General features: G+C 38.0%; 1 protein-coding gene across 7 annotated transcripts in view; it reads right to left on the bottom strand.

The window, feature by feature from the left end:
* Positions 1 to 19,767, bottom strand: part of Ngly1 (N-glycanase 1) — a 76,985-nt gene extending 57,218 nt beyond the window's left edge. For 5 of the 7 annotated variants that reach the window (XM_004857793.4, XM_004857796.4, XM_004857795.4 and 2 more), the window contains exons 1-3: positions 19,406 to 19,767; positions 11,489 to 11,603; positions 8,146 to 8,388 (exon numbers count right to left, since the gene is read on the bottom strand). In XM_004857793.4, coding sequence (XP_004857850.1) covers positions 8,146 to 8,388; positions 11,489 to 11,603; positions 19,406 to 19,533 — 486 coding nt within the window. In that variant the 5' untranslated portion in view covers positions 19,534 to 19,767. Of the gene's footprint in view, positions 1 to 8,145; positions 8,389 to 11,488; positions 11,604 to 13,065; positions 13,195 to 18,847; positions 18,956 to 19,405 lie in introns of all 7 variants that reach the window. The other 2 variants (XM_021238750.2, XM_021238748.2) reach the window with 2 other exon arrangements.
* Between the last annotated feature and the right edge of the window lie 267 nt (positions 19,768 to 20,034).

The raw sequence follows: 20,034 nt of genomic DNA, 5'->3' as shown, positions 1-20,034 counted from the left end.
TTTCTTTATCATTAAGAGCGGGAGATTTTGAAAAACAAGAAATTGCGTATTTAGATCTTATGACCAAACATTTCTTTTCTTATAACATTCACACATAAATCCAGATAAAAGGCTGAATTGCTGTTGGTTTATGAGATAAAAACAGTTTAAAAACTGACTAGCTTGGTGGGGTTATGGCTTAGTGGTGTACTACTACACCAACATGTGTGAGATCATGGGTTCAATCCCCATAACTAAAAAAACAAACAAAACAAGGAAAACTAGCTCATCTTATTTTTTATAATTATTATTTTATAATACTATCTTATACTATATATTATATTATACTTTCAATGAAATAATCACAAATTATAATAGTTTCAAGTACACACAAACTCATATACACACAGGCAATAATTACAAGTGATGAAAGAGTTCATGAAAAGTTTTTAACAATTTCATATATATTCTAAAAGTAGTCATGTCCTAAGTATACCTTTAGATTAGCAGTGTAATATGCTAAAAGCATATTTTAAGCAAATTATACTTCAGAATCACATTTTCAATCTAGATAAAAGTCACAAAAACTGGAAACAATGCATCTACCAGTTTGAGGTTTCATATCATTGAACAACTGTCCTTGCTGTTTCAAGTTTGCTTTTGAAAAGCAAAAGGTACACACATATAAAAGGTTATCATGAAGTTATTTCCATTAGGAACCACTAAATACTCAGCACATATAACCAGCAGATTTAAACATCAGTTCGGTCATTAGGAAAAAGCAAATTAAAACCAAAATGAGATACTGCTTAGCCACCAGAATGGATATGATAAAAAAGTAACTACCAGATGCCGAGCATGGTGGCACACACCTATAATCCCAGCACTGGGGAGGCTGAGACAGGAGAATCTCCACGAGTTCGAGGCCAGCGTGGGCTACAAAGTGGGTTCAAGGCCAGCCTGGGCTATATAGGGAGACCTTGTCTCAAAAAAAAAGTAACTATTGGTGAAGATACTGAATAACTGGAACCTTCACCCATTGCTGGTGAGAAAGTAAGAATACAGTTACTATGGAAAAGAGCTTGTCAATTTGTTAAGACATTAAACATAAATTTCCCAAGAGAAATGAAAACATATTTACCCAAAGACTTGTATGTGAATTTCACAGCAGCATTATTCATGATAGACAAACATTGGAAAAAACCCAAATGTTGAATGGATAAACAAGATGTGACATGTCCTTGCAACAGAACACTATTAAGCAATAAAATGGAACAAAAGACTGAAACATTCTACAATACGAATGAACTTCAAATACATAACACAAACTAAAAGGAGCTAGAAGCAAGGGTAGATAATGTATAATTTCATTTGTATGAAATGTCCAGGAAAGGCAGCAAAATAACTAACATCTACCACCACCATTTATTGAGAACCAATATATTCCAGTACTTTGTATCTTAAAGGAAAACTTACTGGTACACTAACACCTTGACTTATGTTTTAAACATCTTATTTGAGCCAGGTGTGGTAGCGCATGCCTGTCATCCAGCACTCAAGAGGCTGAGGCAGGAGGATTGCCATGAGTTCCAGGCCAGCCTGAACTACATAGTGAGTTCAAGGCCAGCCTGAGCTACATAGCAAGACCATGTCTCAACAAACAAACAAACAAAGCAACAACAACAAAAAAATCTTACTTGATATGGTTGTAACTAAAGAAATAGTTACCAAGGTCACTAGGATTTTTCTAGTTTACACCACCCATGTTAAATGGTTTTTAAAACTCTCTTGCACTGACTTTATTACACTGTAACCTTAGTATCCCAATTGTCAATTTCTATAGTACAGTAACTAGGGGTGATTAATAACTTAAATGACAAAGTCTTTAAAAATATGTGTATTCTAGTACTCCATGGATAACTAAGAATTGTCTATATAAAAAAAGATTCAGGGTTGTAGTCATGCACCATAAGAGACACCATTGATACATGTCTAAAGTTTCTTTAGGAAATCAAAAGCTTTATAGGGAGGCAAGAAAGGCAGCCTTATAGCCCCTCAGCACCCTAGCCTTATTCCTAGTTCCTAAGGAACCATTCTGGTCCTTCCTCAAGAGACATAGTGACAAGCTATAAAAATCCTACAAGGGAAACAGTTACTAGAAATTTTACAGAACTAAGAAGAAAGCTAGTCCTGAGAACCTCTGGAAGAACTGAGGCTTCTCTTCAGAAAGCAAGACTCCACTACTGCTCCAGGTGCAGACAAGTAGTCACTAATGACCCTAATTCACTACAGTTTAAATGGGCACCTGTACTGAGGCTCCCATTTTTAATTAGATCCATTATGTAATGGGTAATCTTGCTAAGGCTATGGCTCTCAGGCTCTTGAAAATTTATCTAACCTCCCTCTTTGCCATATTCTGTCTTCCACAGGAAGAGTGGAAATCTGAGCAGCTTCTCGTATCTGGGTTCGACATCCCCAACATATAGTAAAATTACTTTCTTTCTCCCATCAAACAGACAGCTTAATAGTCACTCTTCTCATTGTCTTCTGATGGTTTTTTTTTCAACCTAGTCAGTGACCCGTAACACCCCAAAGTAGTTGGAGATCACATATGCCCCAGTAGATAGGGTGTACAGCCCCTTCCAGCTGGAAGTTACAGAAGGCAAGAGACCTTCACTCTCTCAGCGCCCTATAAAGAATTATGGGAACATGTGTCTCTCAGGGGGAAATGAGACAGGAGATTATGGCATGGCAAAGCTGGCTGGGGAAGTAGGTGTGACCTGTTAAACTATAAAATCCCAGGACACATGTTCAGAACAGCTCCCAAAGCCCTGCATGTGGACTTCTCAGGACAACTCCAGCAGGTTTTTGATAGGATGGCCTAGACCTAACCTCAGTCTGAGGAGTGGGTGATACAAAAACAAAAGACCACAATGAGTTTTGGACACTGTGTTCTCTCTCCATGGTGGCCCACCTCATGCTGTAGGGTGTACTTCTTTGCTTACTTTTATTTGGCCCAAACTCGCTTTGCAGAGCCTGTTTCTTTTCCTATCTTTAATAAGACTTTGCTACAGTTAAAAACAAGCCAACCTACACTCATTTTTTTCTTAAATCCTTTAACGAACACAGAAAAATATATTGTCTCATGAACTAGAGAAGATTTGATAAACACTAGCCTACTAATGGCATACATCTTTGAGAAAGTTTATTTTCTTCTAAACTCTAGAATTTGTTTTGTCACAGAATGACGATTTTTATGTATGAGTGTGTGTGTGGTAATGGAGACTGAACTCAGTCAGACCTTTGTGTATGCTAGGCAAGCACTCTATCAGAGTTAATCCGTAGCCCTTTGTATATTGTGAGACAGAATCTGTGTAAATTGCCCAGGCTGGCCTTGAACTTGTGATCCTCCCATTAGCTCACTGGAGTAGCTGGATTTACAGGTATGTACCCCCGGTCCAGCTGATACTTTGTTTCTGTGGTGTCCAGAGGCTCTGCAGTAACTGCCAGGGTTTCAGAGTCATGTATGGTGGTGCACTGTCTGTAATCCCAGCACTGGGAGACTAAGGTAGGAGGATTGTTGTAAGTTTGAGGCCAACCTGGGCTTCACAGTTGAGTTCAAGGCCAGCCCAAACTACGCAATGAGACCCTATCTCAAAAAAGAAGACAAGGTTCAAACTTCAAATTCTACCTAAATTGCAAGATTAAGAACCCCCCCAAAAAAGTGGTTAAAAATATTCAGAAAATGTCAGCTGATTTGCTGAACCAGAACACTAACAAATTATTACTTCCAGAAGAGATATTTTGTAAAATAAAATTTTCAAGCTTTTTTGTAATTAGTTAGCAGTATACACTTTTTTTTCTGACAATATACACCAGAGATTGAACCCAGAGGCTTCACACTAAGCTATATCCCCAGCCCCTTTAAATTTTTTAAATTTTGAAACAGAGTCTCATTAAGTCACTAAATTACCTGGGCTATTTATGACAAACCTATTGCCGCCATCATATTAAATGGGGAAAAACTGATAGATTTCTCTCTAAAATCAGGAACAAAACAAGGATGTCTACTATCACCACTCTTGTTCAACATAGTTCTTTATCATATAGCAACATAGCAAGAAAAATTACAGAAGAAATAAAAGAGATGCATATAGGAAAGGAATAAGCCAAATTATCAATATTTGCAGATGATAGGATCTACTACATAGAAGACCCAAAAAATTCACCAAAGACTTTTAGAATTAATAACTACATTCAGTGATATAGCAGGATATAAAATCAACATACAAAAATCAATAGCATTCCTGCATACTAATAATGAACCCACTGAGAAAGAAACTAGGAAAAAAAATACCACGCACAATAGCACCAAGAAAAATTACTTAGAAATTAACATAAGGAAGTGAAAAGCCTCTACAATAAAAACTGTAGCACTCTGAAAAAGGAAATCAGAGAAAACATCAGAAAATGGAAACACATCCCCTGTTCCTGAATAGGCAGAACCAACATAGTCAAAATGGCCATATTTCCCAAACTGATATATAGATTTAATGCAATCCCAATTAAAGCACCAATAGCATTCTTCACAGAACTAGAAAAACACAGTCCTAAAGTTCATATTGAACCAGAAGGGATCCAGAATAGCAAAAGCAATTCTAGATAACAAGAGCAAACCTGCAGGCATCAAAATCCTGGAATTGAAGTTGTATTACAAAGCTACTGTGATAAAAAGTTTGGTACTAGCACAAAATCAGACACAAAAATCAATGGAACAGAACAGAAGATGCAGAAACAACCCCAAGCACATTCAACTATTTCATCTTTGACAAAGGGGCCAAAATCATACACTGGAGGAAAGATAGCCTAATAGATGTTGTTGGGAAATCTGGCTATCCACATGCTGAAGATTAAATCTAGACCAGTATCTCTCACCACTTACTACACTAAAACCAAAATGGATCAAAGAACTAAATGTTAAAATAGAAACACTTAACCTGCTGGAAGATAAGATAGGTAAAACTCTTGAAGTCATAGGCATAATCAAGGACTTTCTGAACAGAAACTCGGTTGTACATGAAACAGTACCAAGAATCCACAAATAAGATCATATCAAATTAAAAAGCTTCTACACAGCAAAAGAAACAACCAGCAGAATGAAAAACAACTTACAGAATGGGAAAAAAATTTGTGCCAGCTATTCCTCAGAGGGCTAATATTTAGAATACAGAAAGAGCTCAAAATCTGGGTGTGGTGGTGCACGCCTGTACTCCCAGTACTCAGCAGGCTGAAGGAGGAAGGATCACCATGAGTTTGAGGCCAGTCTGGACTACATAATGAGCTCAAGGCCAGCCTGAACTACATAGTGAGACCCTGTCTCAAAACAAACAAACAAAACAACAACAGCAACAAAACCCTAAAAAGAAAAATTAGACCCTCCCCAAAATAAAAGACTCAGTCAGAAAATAGGCAACTAAAATGAATAGACACATCACAGAAGAGGTACAAATGGTCAATAAAAACATGAAGAAATGCTCAACACTACTGGCCATTAGAGAAACGTAAATTAAAATAACACCATTCCATTTCACCCCAGAAAGAATGACTATCATCAAGAAAGCAAATAACAACAAATACTAGTGAGGCCACAGGGATAAAGGAACTCTTTATATTGTTGGTGGGAATGTAAACTAGTATAACCTCTATGGAAATCAGTATGGAGATACCTTAAAAAAGCAATAGTAGAAATTCCATTCAATCCAGTAATTCTCTGTCTAGGCATCTTTCCAAAAGAGTTAAAGGCACCATAGTACAGTGATACATTCGTACCAATGTTTATAGCATCACAATTCATAATAGCTAAATCTTGGAAGCAGCCTATATATCCATCACCAGATGAATGAATAAAAACAATGTGGTATTTATACACATTGAAATACTATTTTGCCATAAAGAGGGATAAACAAGTCATTTGTAGGAAAATGGATGCATCTTGAGACCATAATTTAAGTGAAATAAATCATACACACAAGCTTAAATATCACACGATTTCTCTTATATGAGAACCCAAAATATAAATAAAGAGGAAAATAAAAGACAGGTAATAGGAAGTAGGGAGACAGATCTTTCTCAAATGGGAAGGGGATGAAGAGCTGGAGGGAGAGGGAGGGAAGAGAGAGAATTAAGATGTGTTATGAACATGTACCAACTTCACACAAGGAATGTAAGCATTATGCACTGCAAACATGCACTAAATAAATAAATAGCCTGGCTGAGATTGAATTTGCAATCTTCCTGCCTCAGGCTCCGAGTACTGAAATTTTAGGTGTTCACCAAGCAGTATACATTTTAAACTGTAATACTGCAATTAAGCAAAAGATAAAGCAGGGAATTTTCAAAGACATATTCTTATACTATAATCAGAAAACTCCTACGTAAATGTGTTTAAAACCAAGAAAGCTGTTAAGTGACCTCCCACATCTGTATCAATGTTAGCTGCAAAACTGATGAAGACCTAAAGTGTCCCATGAAGGGATACATGTGCTTCCAGGGAGGGGCAAGAGAACCCGTTTTTGAGAGCATTGGAGGGGAGGCTTCTTGGACTTACTTTTATTTCACTCCTTAACTTTTTACATGAGTTTTGTATGAATTTCAAGTACAATATACTAGTATGGAAGTATATAATTTTAAATAGGTAAGAGACTGGGTTATGCACTCAACATTCTATTACCAGTAAGATGTACAACCAAAAAAATAATGAAAACCACTTTTGTAAGAGACAGAATTAGAGTTACTATTCTAACAAAAGTAGCTCCTCACTACAGAAGCAAATCTGATATTTTACAGAAAGAATTACTAAGAGTAAATCTTTAAAGTTCTCTATAGTTTACAAAGCTTTCACATATGCTATTTCATCTGCTGCCTACAGCCTTCAGTATCATTAGCTGATCCAATAACATTTCTTAGAAGTATTCATAGACACTAACTTTATTATTATTATAAGCAAAAAATACCAGTGAAGCTAATAAGAGAAAATATTTTAAAGGTTGAAAGGCTAATTTAAGTAACTGAGGTACAAAAGAATATGGTAGGAGTTAATCTCCCATGAAAAAAACTTTGGAAGCCATTCAATAAAAATTACTCAAAAAAAAGTAAGCACTTATATTCTTTCTCCTGTCAGCAAATACCACTTTAACTTATTTTTAAAGAAGCCTGGGCATTCCTTGCTTAGACAAAAGAAATGACTCCTAATCATCTGACTATCAGACAGAAGAGGTTAAAGGTTATGGAATTATCCACATAAGAAGATTAAGAGTGGATTTAATAATTGGCTATATACAAAGTTCTGCTGTGTGGAAAACAATGACGAGATATTCTACCAAAATTAAAATAAGAAGATACAAGTTTAAGCTGGTTTTTGATAAAATTACTACAGGAATATCACAAAAAGTTTTGATGGTGAAAATGTAGAAGAAAAATAACCTCTATAAAAAGGAGTTTCTATAACCAGGACATTTTATATTAAGTGGGATCATTTAGGTTTACGGAGAATGGCTGCAAGACATCAGAAATTTAGTTTCAGTTCTTCAGAAGTATAAATCTATGTATCCTAATAGCTAAACTTTACTAATTTGCTAGCATCCATGATCAATACATTAACCCATTTTTATTTACCTTCTAACTAAAAGAGCCAAATTTTTACTGAATTGAGAAGCTGATAATGGTTGGACTATTGGAGTTAGTAATCCCATGGTGAATCATGGTAAAACTTAGATTAAAAATGTCAATGCAGTAGAGAAAATCTACTAATTTCAGGGCCATATTCTTGTTCAGCAATTTCATCTACTTTAGGTTGAAGACATATGTTACTCTGTGTAGCTTATTTAAGTACAAAGGTAACAGGTACATTTATAAATAATAAATTTAAACAAAACAGAAGCAATAACTCATAAGTTTTAAAATATAAATAAAAGATAGCCATATTCCCCACTTTTGTTATAAAACTGGTAATTTTTTAAAGGGCTGAATAAATTTGAACAAGTTAGACTTGTAAGAACCAAGAATACTGAGATATAAATTCAGGAATAAATCACAGCATAAACTACTGCTTTAGATATTTCAACACTTTTAACAGAATGGTTAAAAAATGTTTAATTCTAACACTACCTTTGGAGCAGAAGGTGGATTCAACTGCCCTTGATGGTTTCCTGTGTACTGGATTAACCCATTAGGATTTGAAGACTGTGTTGTAGGAAGCTGGGTACTGGATGTAGGTTGCTGAGATGATTCTACTTTGTGGCTCTTATTTGTTCCATCCAATCTGCTACTTCTTTCTATGGCAATCAGGTCACGAATTTTTTGCAATTGCTCCACTGAAGCGTTTTTAGGGAAGATGAGATGGGTTTCTCCCTGGAATTTTCAAAATTAGGAAATTTTAAATCTTTGCTTTATACTGACAGTCATTCTTATATATACAGTAAAGTTAATACTACACAATGCATCATATTTTAACAATCGTATTTTTGTATCATTATGGCCCTTTTAAAATACAACAGTAGATAATGCTTAAATATAAACTAAAAAATTAAAACATTTTTGTTTGTTAACATGTAATGCTTATTTAATGTGGTTCAAAGGACTTTTAGAAAAATTTGATTGGGGGAATTGATCATAAGAACCACAAATGCACACACCTATCTTCTTTACAATAGTGAAAATCTGCACTGGAAGTTAATTGCTTCTAAAATGTATATTATCTTTTGTACAATGGTTTTGTTTTCATCTTTATTTCATACTGTTGTAATGCTTCATTTTAGAGCTTTCTGACCTTATTATATGGATATTCATTAAATGAATCTAAAAAAGGTTTTTGGTTACTGCTAATAATTTATACATCGGGGATAGGGATGTAACTTGTTGTGAGCAATTACTTAGCATGAACAAAACTCTAGGTTCTATCACCAGCACTACCAAAAAAAAAAAAAGAGTCCATAGTTTTGACTTGACATTGTATATGTTTTACTTACTGTCTTAGAAAAATTAGTGGACCCTACATGTGGGCTTCTAGTCAAGTAACTCTAGGTTTTTATATAGCTTTAAAAAAAAAAAAATATATATATATATATATATATTTTGGTACTGGGGATTGAACTTGGGTCCTTGAGCTTGCGCAGCAGGCAGCGAAACCACTGAGCTAAATCTCCGGCCCTAAAAAAATATGTATTTTTTAAAAAAATAAAAGACATCATAAGGTATCTCTTGAAAATGTACAAATAGGTGTCAACCAAAAAGTTACATTTAATAAAAGGAAGTCAGAGAAAACCACTTCATATCTCTGACAAGAAGTGAAGAGAAACCAGACATCTGGTTTCCAAATATAGAGGTATCTTGACTGCATGCTGTTAGAGAAGCTGTACTAAGGCAGACATGTTGTGGGAGGAACTAATAGAGGGGAAGCTGAACTCTATCAAAAGGAAATTTGTTGGGCTTTAGAGTTTAGGTATTAAAAAAACAGCATGACAGGTGTCTGGGTCTAGATCTCAGCACACACTTCAGAGAGGGCTCCAATAAGGCAGAGGTACACACATGCCTTCTTTTCTTTCCATCGCTTTCTAACCAGTCTTAACCTAAAAAAATATAGTTATGGCCAAAGTGTTTGTACCAAAAAAGTTTAATTAACAGCCTTGTATTTTTATAAAAAGATAAAATTATAGGTTTAGATCCAAGATTATATTAAAAGGTCAACAAGAATCCTAGGATTTTTGTTTTGTTTTGTTTTTTAAGACAGTGTTTTGCTATGTAGTCCAGGCTGGCCCTGAACTTGCTTTGTAGCCCAGGCTGGCCTCGAACTCATGGTGATCCTCCTTAGTATCCTGAGTGCTGGGGTTATAAGCTTGCACCATCACACCCAGCTAACAATTCCACGATTTAATAAACTCACTTCTCAAAGAATTTTTGCTGAGATAATTCTCATTGCAGGATGTTAGCAAACTTGGTCCCTAAATGCTGGTAATATTTTTTAAGACACCAAAGCAGGCCAAACTGTTCTCACAAATTTCCCATGCCCCATCCACACCAGAGGAAGAGAATGCAGGTGAAAGGCATGTACAGCTCCCAGTTGAGAACGACTCCACTAACTTAAACTATAGGGTCACAAATCCATTTGGATCCCAGTCTTCCTCACTCTCAAAAAACAATACAGCCTCAGAGAAAGTGGGCCTGTAAGTGTGTAGGACTTTAATATATAGTTGTAAATTTCAAGACAGATCTTAGATTCTCACTCATAAAGTCTATCAAATTTCTTTTTGGTAGTAGAGTTCAGTTTCAGCTCCATTGGTTTCTCCTACAATGTAATAACGATACACCATTTACTTCAGATTATGTCTTCATGTGTGAAGTCGAAAGGTAGCTAGAGACTTTAAATATAATTTAGTTTTATTAAAATATGTTAATCTTTTATGAAATTGTGACTCCATTTGGATCAAATAATACTTTAAGTCTCAAAATGGCTTGCTGTCTGGCACTGGAGTGGCCAACCCCTCAGGTTGCCCGAGACTGAGGATTTCCTGGAACTTTTAGTGCTAAAAACAGGATGACACTGGGCAAATTAGGGGTGGCTGGTTACCCTATTTGGCACTCAAGTTTATTTGTGGAGTAAAAGACAAATATGATTCCATTCAAATCTGTAACACTTCAAAAATAAAAAATGGATACAGTCTCCAGTCAATCTTGATAATTATATTAATTGTATTATAAAATTAAATCATGCCACATGATTTCAGAAGATAGAAAAACCAAACTCTTCTTGCAAAACGAAACAACGAAACACATTAGGACTCCTCTCTTGTCATAGAGGAAAACCCTTCTGGGTGAAAACTTAACTCAAGCTTTTGTGTTTACTTTAGACTTCTCATTTCTTCCTGAAGAGGCATGGTTAGGCCCTATTAATATTCATGTCTACTCACAAATCAAGTTTTTCTAAAAATCTGAAGAGGTCACATTTGGTCTTTGGGGTACATATCTGACCTTTCCCAGCCTAGCCTAGCCTTGCCTAGCCTAGCCAAGCCCAGCCCAGTCAAGCCTATGCCACCAGAGTGAAAGCTGGAATTCTTTGTGGTGAGTTGTTTTTATTTTTACTTTAAAATGTGGAGCCGGAGATGGAGCTCAGTGGTGCCACGCCTGCCTGGCAAGCGCAAGGTCCTGAGTTTGATCCCCATTAGCAAAAAAAAAAACAAAAAAACTGGGGACAGAGATTTAGCTTAGTGGTGCCACGCCTGCTTGGTAAGCATAAGGTCCTGAGTTCAATTCCTGGTGCCAGAAAAAAACAAAACAAAACAAAATATATTAACTGTTTCACTTAAATGTCCACAGGTGAAGAAATTACTAATTCTACAGACTTCCAAAATAGTCAATTAATTAAAAGATACTATCTTATTCAAACACTTCTTCATCAACACTATAATGGCTTTGTACATGAAGAGGGAAGAGAAAAGTCTGAATACATACTTACCTCTTCAAAGCCCATTTCAAATAAACATTCAACAGCTCCTCTGACAGGTAAGAGTCTAGTAGAAAAAGCTGTGTTTCCAATCCGAATAGATCTATATTTTTCATCATTAGGGTTTCTGAAAAAAAAGATGTTGTATTACATATGGAAATCTGTATTTTCATACTGTTTTTGTATTTTTTCACAGTTCACATTGACTATATTGCTACATGGGTAGTACAGACTCCAACTTAAGCAATGCAGTTGGGAAAAATAGTACAAGTTTGTGATTCTTTGTATACATTTAGTACAAGTTCACTGTCCAACTTCACAGCTCATAATTATGTTATTAGAAAAATTTATGTGATATTTTAATTCTGTGCTGTTAAGAGATACAAACCTCTTTGAGTCTTTTAGGTTTTTAAAAGGAAAAAATTCCTTTTTTTAAAAGGAAAAGAATTTCACATAGGCTGCAGATAGGGGGCAAAAGATTTTGTCTGTTTTGTTATGATGGATTCCATTTGCCTAGCCAGGTATGTGCCACACAGATGGTGGTTAATAAAATATTCATGAAATGAATGAATCTAAAAAGATATATAAAAATGGATCATAATTTATCCAAGATTTTATTTCCAATAAACCTGAACCATGGTTTACCTTTATGGCCTCTTGATTTTTTTCTTCCATAGATAAACGATTGTTTTTACAATAAGTTCTGTTCCAGTTCAAGGTGTATTTTTGACACAGGAAGTATGGTAATAAAAGGAAAATATGGGCTAGGGATTTAGCTCAGTGGTTTCAACGCCTGCTGCACAAGCGCAAGGACCTGAGTTCAATTCACAGTACCCCCCCAAAAAATAAATAAATAAAAGGAAAATATAAATTTCTTTTACCATAAGATTTGGAAGCATATAAATGGGATGAGTAAACAGCATATGAAAAGGTTATTTAGAAATATTACATCAAAGCTTTTCATGTACTGGTTACTCATCCCATGTATACTCTTCCATTCTGGGCAACTTAACAACTTAGTGAGGCCCTGTGTCAAAATAATAAAAATATAAAGTGTTGTGGATATAGTTCAGTGAGAAGGCCCTGGGTTCAATCCCTAGTACTACAAAACAAACAAGCAAATACAAAAAAAATGTTGTGTATAATAGTCCTTCTGGCAATGTTATTCTGAGATACACCTAAATTTTTCAAAAAATCAGTCTGTTTTAAGAATGATGTGGGAGCTATCTTTGGCTCTAAGTCTATGATTCTTGATTTCTGATAACAAATAAAACTTGAACACTCCATTTAGTATGTTTAACACGAAAATTGCAACAACATATAACTTTTACAACAGTTACCTACGTGCCAGGTCCTTTATTTGTGGTTTTGCATCCATCCTGTTTTTCTTTCAACAAATGAGAAAACTAATCCCCAAAAAACATATATAAGTTGCCCATGATTATACTCTTGAAAAATGGCTGACTACAAATTTAAACACACCAGACTGATTACAAGGCTTATATACATTCTACCAAACTAGCTGCCAACAAAGTCACTAATCCTCAATTAACTATTTGCTTTGTTTCTCCAGGTGTCAGTTAACCTACCTTAGAAATTTAGTTTTGATTTTTCTCTTTCCCTTCATTTCTACTCCTTTCATTGTCTTTGAGAACCATCAGTTGCTGTTTCATTTCATCAATATTATGAGTTGGATCAAAAATGTCCCCCAAAGGCTCCTGTGTTCAGAGGTGGAACTTTTAGAAGGTGATTAGATCATGGAGGCACTAACCTCATCAATGGATGGATGAGTTCATAGCTGAATGTTCTCTCTGTTTCCTGGCTGCTGGGAAGTGACCAGTTTTCCTCAAGGGTGCAAAAGTATCAATGTTTCATTTGAGAAGGGTCCCTGGGACCTCTACTCAAGATGGGTCTCCTAGGGAATTGGTTGCCCAGGATGCATTTCATCGTGCTCAGCTCTCCAGTTACTCAAGGGGCCGTTGGGCTGGGGATTTACCTCAGTGGTTTTGCTGCCTGCTGCGCAAGTGCAAGGACCTGAGTTTGATTCCGGGGACCAAAAAAAAAAAAAGAGGCCGCTGAAACTATGATCCAAGAGGGCCTTGGCTACTGCTTCTGCTGACAGCAGACCTTGCCATTTGTCCGTGTGATGTTGGCTTTATTGGCATGCAGAATGCAAGAATTGTGGGGTCATAGAGGCTTTCACTCAGATTTCAAAGAGAAAAGAAGCCCTTGAAAGGGCAGTACATAAAGCTGGGAGAATGAAGTGAAAGGTACAGTGAAGATCCCAGAGATGCCAGAAATATCTGCCAAAGAAAGCTGCAGGTTATAAGTGGAGCCACACCAAGAAAAAGGCTGTGTGGATTGCAACCAGCAAGAACAGGTAAGAACAACTGTAAGAACAGGTCTACCCAAGCCCTTTGGAACTCACATTTTACTCCATGTGCTGCAGAGGCCAAATATGGAACTATAAGACTTAATGTTTGCCGTTAGGTTTAGGTCTTGCTTTGGTCCAATTCTTTCTTTTTGGAATGAGAATGTTTACCTTGTACCACTGTACCTTGAGATTATGTAATTTGTTCTTAATTTTTACAAAGGTTCACAGCTAAGAGTCTGCCTTAAGTCTCAGAGGAGACTTTGATTTGGAATTCTGAAAAATGTTGGAACTGTTCAGACTTTCGAGAAGGTTACTGCATTTCTGTTGTATGTGGGATGGTTATACTAAGTGGAATTATGAACTTGTGATTGTCTCTGTCTGGAGATTAAGCGTGGTTTAAGGAGATATGTTTGGCTGTGAAGTTAATGAGTGGACTGTGACTACTAGTCCTGGTATGTCAACTTCACTGAACTAAGAAACATCTAGCAGATTAGTAAAGCACACTCCTGGGTGTCTGGGTGGATCATGAAGGTGTGGCCTTATGATCTATGTCTGGTTCTTCATTCCTTCCACTATAGCACTGTTCCCCCACTCTGCTTCTTGGCCACCATGAACTGAGCAGCTTCCCATGATGTTTTTACCTGGGAGCCACATGATTATAACCTGGACACATGAGCCAGTTAAACTTCTCCCTTAAGTTGTGGCTATCAGGTATTGTGTTCAGCAGTGGGAAAGCTAATATAGAAAATTGATACCAGGAGTGAAGTCTGCTGCAGTCATGGTCCAAGGGAGCCTGACTACTGCTTGTGCTGGTGACAGATCTTGGTGTTGTCCACGAGATGCTGTTTGCAGGGATGCAAAATGCAAGAATTAAAGGGTCACTGAGGCTTCCATCTAGATTTCAGAGGAAGGCCTGGGAGGCTAGGCAATATGTGACAGGGTCAGAGTCCCCACCAGGAGCCCCTGAGAGGGTGATGCATGAAATGGTGAGAGGCCGAAGATGCAATGGAGATCCCAGAAAGTTGGAGATGGCTGCATATGCAACATCTGCCAAGAAAAGCTATAGGTATCAAGCACAGTCACAAGCGAAAGGCCAGGTGGGATGTAATTAGTGAGATAATAGGGATGGGGCTGCAAAAGCCCTTTCTAAAGAGCACATTTTGCCACTGTGTGTCCTGGATCCCGGTCACAGGGCTATGGGACTTAAGGTGTTCCCTGCTGGGTTTCAGTCTTGCTTTGGTCCTATTCCTTTCTATTCCCTTATTCCTCCTGTTTGGAATGGAAATTTTTACCCTGTGCCATTGTATCATGGGCATATGTAATTTGCTTTTTAATTTTTATAGGGGTTCCCAGCTAAGAGCTGCCTTGAGTTCCAGAAAAGACTTTTGGATTCTGTAAAATATTGTAACTGTTGAGACTTTCACAACTCTGAGATATATCGAATGCAATTAGCATGACGAGATGGGCATTAGTCTTTGGGGGCCCGGGGCAGAATGCTATGGTTTAGACCAAACATCCTCAAAAGACTCGTATGTTCAGAGTTGGGGGTTTTGGAAGGTGATTAGACTAACTTCATCAAAGCATTACTCCACTGATGAGTTCATAGCTGAATGTGCTGTTAGGAGTTGGGGACTGGTTTGAGGAAGGTCTTTAGGAACATGCCCTAGAAGGGTGTACTCTTTTATTATTATTACAAGTTTATTGGTACATTTTAGGTATACAATATGATGACATTCATCATTGGGATCTTGTACCTTTACATGATGTATCTTGGTTCTTATTCTTTTCCCCATTCCCCTACCCTCCCTTCAACCCCTCCACCCCTCCCTATTTATAAAGACTTTGTTTCCCTTTTATCCTTTTCTCATATTCATTCCTTTCCTTTCTTTCCCTCACCCCTCTGGAAGGGTATATTCTTATCCTCAAACTTCCTCTCTCTTTGGGCCTCCCCCTACTGTTTCCTGACCCTCATGAGATGAGCAGCTTTGCTTCACCATAACATTGCTTCCTTGGAGATACCTGATCATGGATTGACCCTCTGAAAGCATAGGCCAAAATAAACCTTTTCTTGTTTAAGTTGTGTTTTTCAGGTATTTTGTCTCAACAACAGAAAGGTGACTAATATAATTTACGTATTAGTTACGATTGTGCAGAATCTTCACAACTGCAATCAGTGCCTTGTGTTTTCATCTTCTTAGATTATTTTACATGAAACTTTCATTTTGCTTCTCTGTGATTCCAGACTACAGCTTTTTTTTTGCTTAAGTATCTTACCTATAATGTATATCTATACATTCTCTGCTATTCCATCAACTGATCCAACCTCTATCCTCAAAAGTGTCTCATGTTAGTCCTCCTTGCTATCTTCTTACATAAGAAATAAATGCTTAAATACTATCTTGGAACTGTTCTTAGATTCCTCTGTGTATATTTCTCTTAAATATACATTCTTTGAAGAAACCATTTTCTGTTTATAAGTCACACCCAGTGCAGTTTGTACTCAATAACTGTCCAGTTTGCAAAGTAAATTAGTGGACAATAAATTTTATGTTTTAATATTTTAAAGAACAAATGGAAACAAATTAGCTAAGAAACTCTTCTGAGTTGTCAGTGAAATTACTACAAATTTTTGAGAAACCAGGTATTATTGAGGTAATTCCATTTTTATTTAGGAGTGAGCCAGTGTAGTGACACACGCCTGTAATCCCAACACTAAGGAGGGTAAGGCAGGAGGACTGCCACGAGTTCAAGGCCAGCCTGGACTACATACTGAGTTTAAGGGCACCCTGAATTACAGAGCAAGACCCTTACTAAAATAAGTAAATAAATAAATAAATAAATAAATAAATTTTTGAAAAAGAAATGAGTGGTAATTTTTGCATGCAAATTAGCCCATATTTTCTTCTATAAATTAGATTTATGACTGTTAGTTGAGGGATAAGATAAACATCATCCACAGCAGAAATTTAAACCGACAGTATTATTTTTACTTGAGATTCGCTGTATATAGCAAAAAGTATCACTTTCAAAAAAATCTAATGAAATTCTCATTTCAGCAATAATTCTATAAAATTCTTTGTCAGACTCTGAGAACAAGAGATAGCAAGACAATCCTCTTACACAGTCCCTTACCTCTAATGCTAGATGTCTCAAAACAGCAAAAGAAACTAAATACTTTCATTTTCTCTACTTTAAAATAACTTAGATAAGCATAAAAATAATACTGTGTGTTTGAGGACCAAGAAGGGATCTGCAGCTCTTCTGTTGAGATTAGGAAGACTCTGGATTTAGACACCAAACAAGCATAGTCCCTCCTCCTCCCCAAGCCTGGGTCGAAATGTTAAGAATATGAGGACAGAGACACTATTGTTACTTGGTTCTGGGGTCTCCTTCTAGAGGTGTTTTTTAGGTTCTTTCTATCATGAACAAAGAACTGGTCAAGACAAGCATAAAAAGTAGTAAGGTTTTACATTTATTAAGGGTAGGAAAAGAAAGATGCTCTGCAGAGAGAGTATGGGCCAATTAAAAGTAGGAAAAGAAATACACTCTACAGGGTGAGAAGAGACCACTGGGAAAGAACACAGTGGCCACAAGAAAAATGGCGGCAATCTCTTTTAACTCCCATTCTTCACGCTAATGTCAAGTCTAAGTTGTCCTATCAAATGAGTTCTGGTGAGAAGAACTGAAGATGACACTTCCTGATCATGGAACTATTTTTCTGTGTATACCCTGGCTGGCACACCCACTTTAACTCACTCAGTTTGTCATGCCCAAATTTGCCTCGTTTCCCTTGAGAGACACAAGTTCTCCTAATTCTTTATGGGGTGCTGAGAGAGTAGAGATCTCTGCAGTCATATAGCTACTCCCTGTGGAAAGGATTGTAGGCCCTTATTCTTGCTGGAGTTCTCAGGAGAACCGAAGATAGCACTTTCTGATTGGAACTTGTGTGTGCATGTCCTGGCTTGCCCACTTGCTCAGCTGGTCTGCTATGCCATAACCTGACTCACTATTAAGACAATCTAACAAGGGTAGTTTTTTTCATGATCTTCAATTATGAGCACCAAATTCCTAATTCCTTTTTTAGAGAAAAATTAACATTAGAAAAATAAGCCATAATAAAGACTGTTACATGAACCAAAAGCATGCCAAGTCTCTTTTAGGAGCTTGGTAAATATTCACAATGTCGATTAAGATGCCAAAAGTCATTGTTTGCATGTAAAGCTGTTCTTTCTCAAAGCACCTTTACCTCAGCATTTTTGGTCTCACTTGACTGAAAGCAGAAGTAGATCATCTTTACAGGGTCACTTCCCTTTTCTAAACAGTGAGGGTTGGGGCTGGGGATTTAGCTCAGTGGTTCCTGTGCCTGCCTTGCAAGCGCAAGGTCCCGAGTTCGATTTCCGGAGCCAAAAAAAAAAATCCAGGTGATAAACAGTGAGGATTAAAGAGTTTGGTGGTGTTTCAGGTAGGAAGTTCAAGCTGATACCCTATAAAGAACCCAACCCCTAACTTCAGAGTCCACTGGCATCCTTGCACTTTGACGCAGAGCTAGACCTCCCAGGGCAGACAAGGAAAACTGAGGTGTCAAAGAGGAGGAAGATGATCTCCACGAAGGTCATAACTGTGTTAGCAGTGAAGAGGTCTTATGCTGTGTCCCTCACAGCATTTGGCATTTAATAAGGTCTCAATATGTTCTTTCAATTTACTTTAAGAATCAGTTATGTTATCTAAAACTACTGCCATGGATTTAAAAGGTGTAACTGCAACTAGTATCTTTAAAATTTGGGTCACATGAAATCTATAGCCTTTAAACTGAAAAATTTCCTTTTAGACTCCAGGCCAATATACTCACCATTTAGTAGAGTCAGCAAATTGAGGGATATTCATGGCAACCTGTTCCACTTCCCTCCCTGAAAATCCATGTTCCTCCTTAAAACACTACAGAATTTAATTGGAAGAGCTGAAGGAGGTGATGATTCAAAATAAATAATCAAACTTGCCTTGAAATTCCCAAAATCTATCAGGATCTTTAGGGGTCATCAAGGTCCTTTTGCGCATAAAAGAATGAAAGAAATGACTCTTATCCAAAGCGATTATCTTCATTAATTCTTATGTTGAAAAGCAGAATCCAGATGTTAATACAAAAATTGCAACTTTACAATTTCTATGTTTCAATCAATAAAAACAGGCAGAAAGAAACCACAAGAAAATTAAAAACTGGCCACTTGGGTTGTATTATTAATACTTTAGTATTAGCATATTCATTCTCAAAATGGGAAGGAAACATCGCTTAACCAATGACTAACTTCTGATAAGCGTGTGGAAACATAAGCCACCGCGCTCAGTAAAACCCACGCAGTAGAAATGAAACGCTGCAGGGACGCGCCTTTCTACTGGCCTGGCCTGGCCTGCCCTGCCCTGAGCACCGCGGGCCCCAGGGCGCATGCCGCCCAGCGCCGAACCTCAGGTGCCCAGTCACAACTGCAGACGAACTTCCTCTTCCCGGCCGCTCAGGAGGCCGCAGGTCCCTGACCGTCCCGCCAGCCCTGCGCTCCCACCTGAGGATGTTGTCAGCGTAGGTGAGAAGCAGCTTGGAAGCCTCCAGAAAGGTCTCCGGGGTGTTCTGGCAGAGCTCGGCCACTGCCGGGGACGCCCAGCCGGAGGAGCTGCCCAGCGCCGCCGCCATGCCTGAGCGCCCGCGGCCGTCGCCGCCCCTCGCGCCTGCGACCTGCACTGAGCAGGCGCCGCAGCGCGCGGCCTGAAAGCCTGCCGGGTGGGGGTGGGGGCTCCTGTTCGCGGAGGAGGGCCGGCCCGGGGCGGGGTCAGCGCCGCAGAGCTGGGCTGCGGGCTGCAGCTTCGGGCGGAGGACGCGGGGTGAGTGTGTAGAGCTGCTGCCCGTCTAGAAACCTGGATTCCTCCGCTCCAAGGCCAGCTGGGAAGATCCAGCAACTAAGGGGGAGGAACCACGTGCACTTCCCTTTCCGCGGCACAAACAAAACAGTTTGACAGCCTTCCCTTGGCTGATAGCCTAGGTAAACGTGCAGTGGTGAAATACCTGAGAGGGAAGGAGCAACAGTCAAAAACAAAAAAGGCAATAAACTGCTGGGTTTCTGAAGGATTCTTTTCACAATTAGAGGAAGGAAAGGCTCTTGTTTATTACTGGGGATTGAACCCAGGGTCTTCGCAC

The sequence above is a fragment of the Heterocephalus glaber genome, unplaced genomic scaffold (assembly GCF_053883595.1).
Source record: "Heterocephalus glaber isolate CG9 unplaced genomic scaffold, H.glaber_assembly_v1.0 deba00001472, whole genome shotgun sequence".
In the NCBI taxonomy this organism is placed as follows: domain Eukaryota; kingdom Metazoa; phylum Chordata; class Mammalia; order Rodentia; family Bathyergidae; genus Heterocephalus; species Heterocephalus glaber.
Note: the sequence above shows the minus strand (reverse complement) of the source record. Positions and strands in the feature narration are given on the sequence as shown.